The following is a 10,481-nucleotide window of genomic DNA, read 5'->3' as shown; positions in this document are numbered from 1 at the left end:
CCTTCCTCCCCCTCCCAGCGGCCCCTGCGTGGCCGCCGGCCCAGCTCACTCCCAGCGGCCCCTGCGTGACGGTCGCGCTTCCGGAGGTGCGTGCGGGCAACCGCAGCGTACTTGCGCTGCGCCATCTCCACACCGTTGGGCCGATCTTCGCGTCCGCCGGGCTCCGCGTTCGCGCAGGGTCGCGGCTGGGTGGGAGCGATGCTGCCTGGCCCGCTTGGGCCTTGAGGCGGGAGCGGCGAGCCGAGCCATTAGCTTGCCAGCAGCGCGGAGCCCGCAGCCATGTCCGCGGGGTTCTCCTTCGGGAGCAGCACGCTGGGCTCCTCCACCGTGGCCGCCAGCGGGAGTGGCACGGGAGGCGGTTTCTCCTTCGGGACCGCGGCGTCTAGGTAACCGCGAGCGGCCTCCTTCCCGGCGGGGCTGGGGCGGGTGGCCTGGGGGTCGCGGGCGGCTGGGGCGGGGGGCGCCGGCTTCCACGCGGAGGCCCGGCCGCGGTTTCTCCGCTTCTCTGGGCCTATCCCGGCGCCCGGTGAATGTCGCAGGGATGAATGGAGCTAAGGTTGTCGGATCTAAGCTCTTTTTAGAAAAAGAGACTTAATAGGAAATTGTAAGGGGGACAAAGACAAATTTCTCCCCGATAATTGAGACGCCATTGCAGGGTATACGTTTTGGGACATTAATGATTTCGTGGTTATTTTAAACGCGCTTTCAAACCTTTTGTGCCTTATGGGGCCCTATCTGTCCTCTTGTTTTTTTTGTTTCAAATACTTTTTAACAGCACTTTTCGGTGGTAGTTTTGAACAGTATGTGCAAATTAGTATATCACAGGTGAGGATATTGTGCTGACTCTCATTGTCTTTTACTTAAATTGTGAAATGTAGGCGCCATAGTCATCGTCTTTGTGCAGCCTGCTACCTCACCTCTTCAAGTGATAACAATTTGGCCAGCAGACGTCCAGAAAGAGGCAATTAAAATAAAGATCATTTTAATGATGCGAGGTTTGCTCTTTAGAGCTCAAACTTTTGAAGATAAAAATGGAGATCGTTAAATCAAATAGTGTGCCTAGAATGAGTTACAGGATAGCTCCCGAAGCTGGTAGATCAACAAGGCAAAATCCCTTCATTTTGTCTGTATGGGAGGGGGTAGGGTGGGCAAAGACTACACAGTGAAGTCAGAAATCTGGAGTTCTCCTTAATAGCTCCTATGCTGTCAGTCTGTGCACTTAATCAGTAAGGCCTGATCATTTTAATGCTTAACTTGCCATTTGCTTCATTTCCAGGGCCACCACCCTGTTGCAGGCTCTTGTCATTCGTGGAACAAATGTTTGTTGAACGCATTCCTAAGTAGTAGGCTCCCCTTTAGGTGGTAAGATAAATAAGTCCTGCTCTCCTGAAGCTTACATGAAAGATCGTAATACTTAATGACTCCTGCCAGCTTCTCAACCAGTAACCTTCTCCTGTTAGATGAAAACTGCTCCCATCACCTCCTACTTTGATTAGTTCTCTGGAATCCCAGTTGCTGTCTCAGCTGCTTTTACATCAACTTCTTTTTTTTTTTTTTTTTAAACAATGTTGTAGCCAGATTTAAAAAAAAAAATTCCCATTGCCTCCCTTCAATGATTTTCCACTATCCTTGGAATGAAGTAAAAATAAACCTTACCATGGTCTGCAAGGCCCAGTCTGGAACCTCTTCAGACATCCTGAGCCCATCTTCTCATTTTTGTTTGCTCCAATTCAGTGATCCAGACCCAACTGTAAAAGAAAATAATATCTACAGGCATACAGATAAGTAACTGATATAGTTTCAGCGAAAGATACTACCCTTACTCTTTGATATTTTCTATGCACTTTGATATTTTCTTTTTTTTTGACCTGATATTTTCTATTCTGTTCCGTTTCCTTTTTTTAAAATGCTGGTTGTGAGCTATTAAATTGATTTTTTGCTCATCTCCTGGGTCCTGATCTTAGTTTCAAAAACACAACTTGGGCTTTTTCTCAGTTCCTCAGGTGAAGGCCAAACCCCTTCCCACTTTAGGGCAGTTCCCTCTGCCTGGAATTGCCCTACCACCTCTTGTGCTGAGCTGATGCCTGCTTGTGGGACTCCGGTGCTTACATCGGAGGGAAGCCTTTTCTGACCTGTCAGTGTAGAGAGGTTTCCATCCCTTACCCTGTACCATAGCATTTATCACAGTTGTTTCAGTTCCTTACATTTTTTGTTGACTTCTTTACGCTCCATGATGGTGGAGATCTTTTCGTGCTAGTTTTCCAGGAGACACAGTGGAGCTCAATATGTATTTGTTGAATGCATGAATGATTGATAAATCTCTTTCTCTGGTTGGAAACTTCCTGAGGGCAGGGCCTGAGTCTCATCTGCCAGTCCGAGTCCCTGTGACAGTGCCTGGCAGGGCTTTTATAAATATTTGTTGAATGATTGAGTAAATGAATTATTAGCAATAAACTAGAAAAATGTATACATGCTGTAGAAAGGCTTGGGAAATTAATAAAAGGAGAGACGGTCTAACACCTGCCCATTGGAGTACTGGTTTGGAGGCCTAACATTCTTTTGGTAAATGCACCTAGGTTAGGTTAGCTCCCAAGTCCGCGCTAAGGCAAGATTCCATTCTTCATCTGGCAGGGTCTGCTGGCTTTTCTACATCATGTCCTTGTTGAGGAATTGGCAGATATATTCGTTGAGGCAATAATTGGTTAGGTCTGAGGTAGCTTTTTGTTTAAGTGAATATTTCTGCCACAGAAATTTCTCCTTTTCTTCTCTGGTAAAGTAAGATTTTACTTTGATATATTTTCTTTGGTAATGTTTTCAACTTTATGAACTTGTGAAACACTTCATTGTATCTTTACTTATCTTAGATTGTCAAGAAATTTTAAATACTTTAATTGTCTTAAAAATACATACTTTCACTGTATATCTTTTGTGTATTTATGGAATAGCAGTAAAAACATGGGATTACTGACTTGTTTGGGAGGAAGGGTAGCATAATAAACATTTCCTTAATTTGATTCTTCATAATTTGCCAACAAAATGTTTCTTAAAAATACGTTTTGGTTCAGTTGTGCTTTAATTCTGGGTGAGACCTTGCAGCCCTGCTCTGCCAGCCCCCTGTGCTTATATACACAGAGGGGCATGTACACACATGCTAATAGGGAAAGACACAATTTGGGTGCACCCTCTCCTTTTTCCTGCTCAGTGCTGATGACTGATTTCAAGTTCTCCTTCCTTGAAAACTCCTCCCTCTCCGTTGCCCTCACAGTGATTAACTGGCGTAGAACCTTGTACATGATATGTTTAGTTGAATTTATAAGTGCTCCTTATGATAACAGTAGCAACAGCATTTATTGAGTGAAGTTAATTTGCCCTTCGTAATCTCTAAATCTTTACAAAAAATCTTAAGTGGGTACTGTTATTCCCATTTTGCTGACGAGGAGATAGAGGCCCAGAAACATTATGTCATACAAGTACCAGCACGTGGGAGAGCTGGTACCGGAGCCTGGCCAGAGCAGTACTGCCTGCCCCTTCCATTGAAGTGCCGCAGGCTTTGAAGCTTTTTTAAAAAACTGACATGCAGTTCCGCCATGGTGTTTACGTCTATGTGGAAGGCCAGGGAGAGAAGTAATAAAGATACGTATGTAGCATGAACGGGATTTCCCATTATGTTATACATGTTGTAATCTCTCTTAACTCTCCGACATAATTTTTGAAGTGTCAAATTGTCAAGATTTTTTGGCTTGTTTTCACAATTTGTTCTGCCATTTATAGATAGCAAATTGGAGCCTCTGCAGCTTGCTAAGAACAGTTGAAAAGCTGTAAACTTTGTTCACATCACTTGTTATTATCAGCTGCTCTTTTTTAAGCTTTCAGAACCTCTGAAGAGGGTTTCTGCTGATCTTACACAGTCTTTTTAGAGGGTAGCTTTGCTTTGCAGCTTCCTGGTGCCAGGGTATGTCTATTCTTGTCCCTCATCCCTACCCCCAGGGCTGGCGATACAGCAACAGAGAGGTGGTGGGGACAGCTTCGAGTAACGTTCCTATTTCTGGGCATGTCTTTATGTTAGCAGTCGGGGAAGAACAAATGAGCTTAGCAGTGTGAATTGTACATACATAGTTCAGAAGGAAGATGATCCATATTTGTAGGATTTCCAATGGCTGTTTTAAAATACGCTAGCTTTCAAACAAAAACTGGTGAAAGCAGGATATATGTGATCTTGTTTATGATTCCTTGGCATCTGAAATCCTAAATGCTATAGATTCTGCTTTTCTTGAAGACTGGTGTTGCATTTTTTAAGAATAATTTTGTATGTGGATTTATTTTTATAGAGAACAGAAAAATATTTGAACGTGGTTGGTTGAAGGGGAGTTGTGATTACTTTTGTATCCTGTGGAGATGTGTGAGGTGCTTAAATGGAGAAATAATTAACCTCGAAGAGCTAACTTGCGTTTCCCTTAAATAAGTATTGGCTCTAGTAGACTTTATTTTGTGTTTTCTATGAACAAGCAGCCCTTCTGTGGGGCTCAGTCTTGGGAGCCTCGGGAGCACGGCAGCTCCAGTGACAGCACCTGCTCCTTCTGCTGGTTTCGGAGCCGGGCTCTTTGGATCTAAACCTGCCACTGGGTTCACTCTAGGAGGAACGAACACAGGTAAGGAGGGTTGTCAGATTCTCAGGGAGTGGGTTTGGGGTATTCATTCTTTGCAGTTTCTGTCCTGTGTCTCCTCCCTTTACAAGGATCGTCACTGGTGGTAGACCTAAAAAATGGTAAATACTGAGATGAAAATGCAGACAGGGATGTGGGATCAAGGGTCAGAGATAGGGCCAGCCATTAGCTGTGACTTACTTCAGTGTAAGGAAGGACAACACACACGTACATTTAAGAATTAAAGGAAATAAATCTATTTAAAAGTAATGAATTAAAGTAATTCAAGTTTATGTTAGATTATGTAATGCAGTGTTTTATCTTGGTGAAGATTGAGTCAAGTTTACAATTTGGACATTAATTAATTTAGCATATGGGACAGTCAGCTTCCTATTTTTTTTTTTTTTTTTTCCGGTATGCGGGCCTCTCACTGCTGTGGCTTCTCCCGTTGCGGAGCACAGGCTCCGGACGCGCAGGCTCAGCGGCCATGGCTCACGGGCCCAGCCGCTCCGCGGCATGTGGGATCTTCCCGGACCGGGGCACGAACCCGTGTCCCCTGCATCGGCAGGCGGACTCTCAACCACTGCGCCACCAGGGAAGCCCTCCTATTTTGCTATAACATTATAATTTACATACCTAAGAGATGTTTCAGATTTTATTATTATTAAAACAATTGTTGCACTGGGAAAAGGGCAGGAGGTAAAGGTTTCTGGTGGGCATTTCAATAATAAAAAGTTTTTTAAAAAAATACAGATATTTGGGCTTCCCTGGTGGCGCGGTGGTTGAGAATCTGCCTGCCAATGCAGGGGACACGGGTTCGAACCCTGGTCTGGGAAGATCCCACATGCTGCGGAGCAACTAGGCCTGTGAGCCACAACTACTGAGCCTGCGTGTCTGGAGCCTGTGCCCCGCAACAAGAGAGGCCGAGACAGTGAAAGGCCCGCGCACCGCGATGAAGAGTGGCCCCCGCTTGCCGCAACTAGAGAAAGCCCTCGCACAGAAACAAAGACCCAACACAGCCAAAAAAAAAAAAAGCATAGCATTGTCTAGAGTCTGTGCATGTACTTTATTTCTGATATTTAATAAAAAAATACAGATATTTTGTTATTATAAGCCAGAAATATGCTTCACTGGATCCACCATTTTAAAAGTTTACTTCCTTATTTACCTCTATTCTCTGCCCTCAGAGTCTCTTGGTCTATGTAACCACCTTTTGCATTGAGCTGCCAGCCTTGACTGCAGCAATTTCACAGCTACACAGAGACCATGGAAGAACTGCAGGCGTAAACGTGAGACCAGCCAGCGTGCCTCTTGAGACAGTGCCGGTGTTTTGTTTGGACTAGCTTTTTTTCCTCCTTGCCGGATTTTGTTATAGGCAATAGTTGTTTGCATTTTACAACTCTTAATCCCTAATTGATCAAATTATACACAGCCTATGATACGAGAACCAGTGCTGTAGAAGGAACGCTGTATTAGGCAGTGGTTGCGGTGGAAGATACTGTGATACGCGTTAGTCTTACCAGCAGTGTCATCACTCCCTGAGGGTGATTCCAAGTCTTGCCCTGTTACAGGCCAAAAGAATGCCATCTGCCACTGGTGATTAAAGTTTATTTCTCTTTTTGTCCCCAGGAATAGCAACAGCTGTAACTACAGGATTAACTCCGAGTAGGAATTTTTGAGGGAAGGTCCCAGATCTGTGGTTTTTCTACTCTCTCCTAATCTCTCACAGAGCTGGGCTATAGAAGAAACATATAAGGAACTGAATATAGATCATAGATACTGACTTTTCAAAGAACCTTTCAGTATTTGACTATTTTTAAAAAATCGATGATTATGTAATCCTTTTTTAGTTCAGAAAAAAAATTTAATACGGAATTGGCTTTTTCTGTCAATTTATTTCACATTTATAGTTTTCAGTCATTTAAGCCCTTTTAGTGAAAAAATAACCAAACTTCAGGCCAGAAGTCTTGGAATTAAGCGCTGGTTGTACCTCTGAATAATTGTGAGGCCTTAGATGGTCATATCTGGCAGGTTTTAGTTATATGTCAGATGAGGGTATTGTAATAAAAAGGTTTTGAATTCCCTTCCAGCTCAAAAATATCGTGGTTCTCTATCGTGATATGCTGCAGGGAATGTGGGTAACCAGGGTGACGGCACCTTGACCTGGATGCCAGGAAATGACGTGAAAGGACGAGAGGACAGTGAGGAACTGCAATTAAAGTGACTTAATTTAATTAAATGTAAACTTAAAATTGAAATAAAGATTGGTGAACTTTCTTCACTTAGATGCCGCTTACATGTTATCAACAGAAAGCACGTCTGTCTACCACCAAAGTTTCGGACAGGACTGGTTACAAGGGCGAGCAGTTGGACCCTGTCCTGAGATTTTAGAGCCTGTGCGTGTTTCACAGCACGTTACTCTGGCAGGGACTTCCACTTGTGGCAAGGACGATCCAGAAGCATAGTTTCTGACTTCTTTTCTCTGAGTGCCTTCAGGAGAAGCCAAAATGCAGGTCATTCATAATTTCTCCGTTTAGTAACTTAGCGTAACTACTAGTTCCTGGCTGTGGCCGGGAGTCTACACAATGCCTTGATCATTGAGTATCAGCGGAAGGTGGTGGAGGACCCTGATGAGGTCAGGGGCCGCTGGGTGCCTGAGCAAGACCTTCAGCCTGTTGTGAGGCAAAGGGAGCAGGCAGGCCAGGCGATGGGTTCTTGTGTCATCTGACATGCGCTCTAAGAGACGCATGAAAGGCACTAGGAAGGCTGAGGAGGAGGAGAGGAGTTGTTGATTGGCGGGGCAGAAAGCACTGTTCCAGGCAGGAGGGAGAGCGCAGAGGCCAGTCGTCAGAGGATCCAGGGAAACAGGAAAGGTACTTTGCTCTTGGAGTTTAGGATTCTGAGGGTAGGCATGGTAGGAAGAGGAGATTGGCGGAGCGGGTTAGGACCACATAGGAAAGGGTTTTGGGTACCAAGCCTTTAGAATCTATTTTAAAGACTAATGTATAGACTTAGTGGGAACCTTAAGTCGGGGGAATCGCCAGCATATTATTTTGTTCTTTTTTAAAGTAACTGAGATAATTTCAAGAGTAGATTAGAGGTTGGAGGAGACTGATCGTGGAGGTTGTTGTAATAGTTCTTGAGAGAGAGATGGCCTGAACTAAGGTTTTTGAGGATGTTTGTAATCCAGGGATATCTCTGAAGTAGGGTTGACAGGACTTGTACTGGTAGAATACAGGGGAGCGAGGGAGTGCCAAGGATGATTATGATTTCTGGCTTGAGCAACCACGTGGACCCTGGGGGATTCAGGAAATTTTTTATAGGGAGATGTGTAGGGGTCCAGAGGGACATCCAGGTAGAGCTATAGCCTTTGGAGACTCAGGTAGATGTAGATTTAGACCCATGAACCTATAGTGAGATTCTGAAAGTGGGTGAGATGTTTCAGGAAGTGAGGGAGCAAGAATGGAGCCATCGGGAGGAGCATTTAAGAAGTGGACAGAGATACACAACTAGTACGTGTAAAGCAGATAGACAGCGAGGACCTGCTGTATAGCACAGGTAACTAGATTCAACATCTTGTAATAACCTATAATGGAAAAGAACCTGAAAAAGAATGTGTGTGTGTGTGTGTGTGTGTGTGTGTGTGTGTGTGTGTGTGTGTGTGTGTGGTGTGTGTGTGTGTGTATAAAACTGAATCACTTTGCTGTACAGCTGAATCACTGTAAATCAGCTATACTTCAATTTAAAAAAAGAGGCGAGGGCTTCTCTGGTGGCGCAGTGGTTAAGAATCCACCTGCCAGTGCAGCGGACACGGGTTTGAGCCCTGGTCCGGGAAGATCCCACATGCCGTGGAGCAACTAAGCCCATGCGCCACAACTAATGAGCCCACGTGCCACAATTACTGAAGCCAGTGCGCCTAGAGCCCATGCTCCACAGCAAGAGAAGCCACCGCAATGAGAAGACCATGCACCAGAACGATGAGTAGCCCCCGCTCGCTGCAACTAGAGAAAGCCCGCGCGCAGCAACGAAGACCCAGTGCAGCCAAAAATAAGTAAATAAATTAAAAAAATAAAAAGAGGTGAACCGAGGAGGGAGATGGACAGAAGGGACTGGAGGGCACTGACAGACACGGAAGCAGCGGGGGAGGATTTCAAGCAGCAGAGAAGATGTTTTAAATAGTCTTGGAGAAGAAGGACTGTTTTCTGTTGAGTATAAAGGAAAGGAGGGGGAAGTGCCGTTTTAGGTATATTTAGAGGTAGGGCTGAAATTGAGTTTCAGTATTGCCACATAGATTGGATTTTCATCTTTAGTATGCACCCTGATTTGGTGAATGGTTTTTCTCTCTCATACGTATATAAGTACATATACCTTTGTTCCATCTATGAAAAGTAGACTTCTAGGCTCCTGATTGATACCTGTATAATACACATGCAGCTACGGCAAGCTGGGATACTTTTTTACAGGCCCAGCGGCCACCACCTCTGCGTCCACGGCAGGCTTCAGCTTAGGCTTCAGTAAGCCCGCGGCGTCCGCCACACCGTTTGCGCTGCCCATCACGTCTGCCTCGGCTGGCGGTCTCACGCTCTCGTCCGCTCTGACGTCGACTCCTGCAGGTGAGGCGTGTCGGGGAAGGGTGGCATTTTCTGGTTGAGTTCCTATTTCACTCGGTCAGTGAATGTAGGTATCCACCTTTGGTAAAGATAACTTCAGTTTGGGAGAATTTTTATTTCAGTCATTCAGCAGTGTTGACCTACTGAATTACTGGTTTGTGAAGATCAGCCTTGAGCGTTAAAGCAGCAGAGGCCCTCTTGGAAGTTGGTCTCTTTACAGAGCAAAGCAGGGGAGCGGGTGAGAGGGCACACGTGAAACTATTGACGTCTGCGTTGTTTTCAAGGCGCACTTTGGTGACAGGGAAGGGTAAAGAGTTCGCATAAACCTTGCTTGGCTAAGGATTCATCCGGTTTTGAGTGTGGAGTTGGTAGCCTGGGTTGAAAACTCTACTACTGTCTGGAGTCACTTACCTGATACCATGCTGGTATTAACCAAAGCCCTTATTCCTGTCACTGGTTTTTGCTTTAAAGGTACTATTTCTTTCTGTTCTTAAGTATGTGTAATGTTAGCTTTAGTGAGTGGTTTTTCTCAAGAGCCAGGTTTTTCGTGACGTCAGCTTTTAAGAAGGTGTCTTGTGTTTTCTGTGATGCTCGCGCTCTTGGGGGCTTACGGGCTCACTGTTTCTAGCGTCCACAGGATTCACTCTGAGCAGCCTGAGTGGGACGGCAGCTGCAGCCACCACTGCACCAGCAGGCCCCTCTTTAGGGGGAGCCTTGACGGGCTTGGGAGGGCCGCTTTTCCAAAGCGCAAGCACGGCAGCATCAGGTAACTGTGATATTTACTCTCCAGAAGAGTAAATATTCATGTTTAAATTTACTGTCTTTGTTTTGGTCTTTTGAGCAGATCACGTGGTCTCTTGAACCTTTATGTTTTCCTTTTAGTGTAAAAACTGAATTATAAAATAAAGTTGTTCATACATGATTGCCATATTTTAGAAATGCATTTTCTCAGCATTGACTGACTAGGTAAGGAGGCAAGAAAGAGCCTGTTTCCGGAGTCAGTAAACCATTCTATAGAGAAATTTGTCTTTTTAATAAACGGCAGTTGGATAGTCTTGAATCGTTTAGCCTCTAAATTCATTGTGGCACAACTTGACCTCATAAGCCGGGTTCTGGGAATGACTTTCTGTTATAGGTGTTAGGAAAGGGTGTTAGAGTGCTTTGAAGTCAGGACATTAAAAACAAGTATTAAGTGATTTTATTATAGTCAATTTTGTAGGTGTCTTCT

At 44.8% G+C, this 10,481-nt stretch overlaps 1 protein-coding gene across 4 annotated transcripts in view; it reads left to right on the top strand.

Annotated features, from left to right (window-relative positions):
- The first annotated feature begins 96 nt into the window (after nucleotides 1-96).
- Nucleotides 97-10,481, top strand: part of NUP58 (nucleoporin 58) — a 45,302-nt gene continuing 34,917 nt past the window's right edge. For 2 of the 4 annotated variants that reach the window (XM_029210019.1, XM_029210016.1), the window contains exons 1-4: nucleotides 97-386; nucleotides 4,507-4,649; nucleotides 9,107-9,256; nucleotides 9,882-10,019. In XM_029210019.1, coding sequence (XP_029065852.1) covers nucleotides 280-386; nucleotides 4,507-4,649; nucleotides 9,107-9,256; nucleotides 9,882-10,019 — 538 coding nt within the window. In that variant the 5' untranslated portion in view covers nucleotides 97-279. Of the gene's footprint in view, nucleotides 387-4,506; nucleotides 4,650-6,272; nucleotides 6,309-9,106; nucleotides 9,257-9,881; nucleotides 10,020-10,481 lie in introns of all 4 variants that reach the window. The other 2 variants (XM_029210020.1, XM_029210018.1) reach the window with 2 other exon arrangements.

The sequence above is a fragment of the Monodon monoceros genome, unplaced genomic scaffold (assembly GCF_005190385.1).
Source record: "Monodon monoceros isolate NGI ecotype Baffin Bay Population unplaced genomic scaffold, NGI_Narwhal_1 Super_Scaffold_8, whole genome shotgun sequence".
Classification (NCBI taxonomy): domain Eukaryota; kingdom Metazoa; phylum Chordata; class Mammalia; order Artiodactyla; family Monodontidae; genus Monodon; species Monodon monoceros.
The sequence above is the reverse complement of the archived record's forward strand: the minus strand, read 5'-3'. Positions and strand labels throughout refer to the sequence as shown.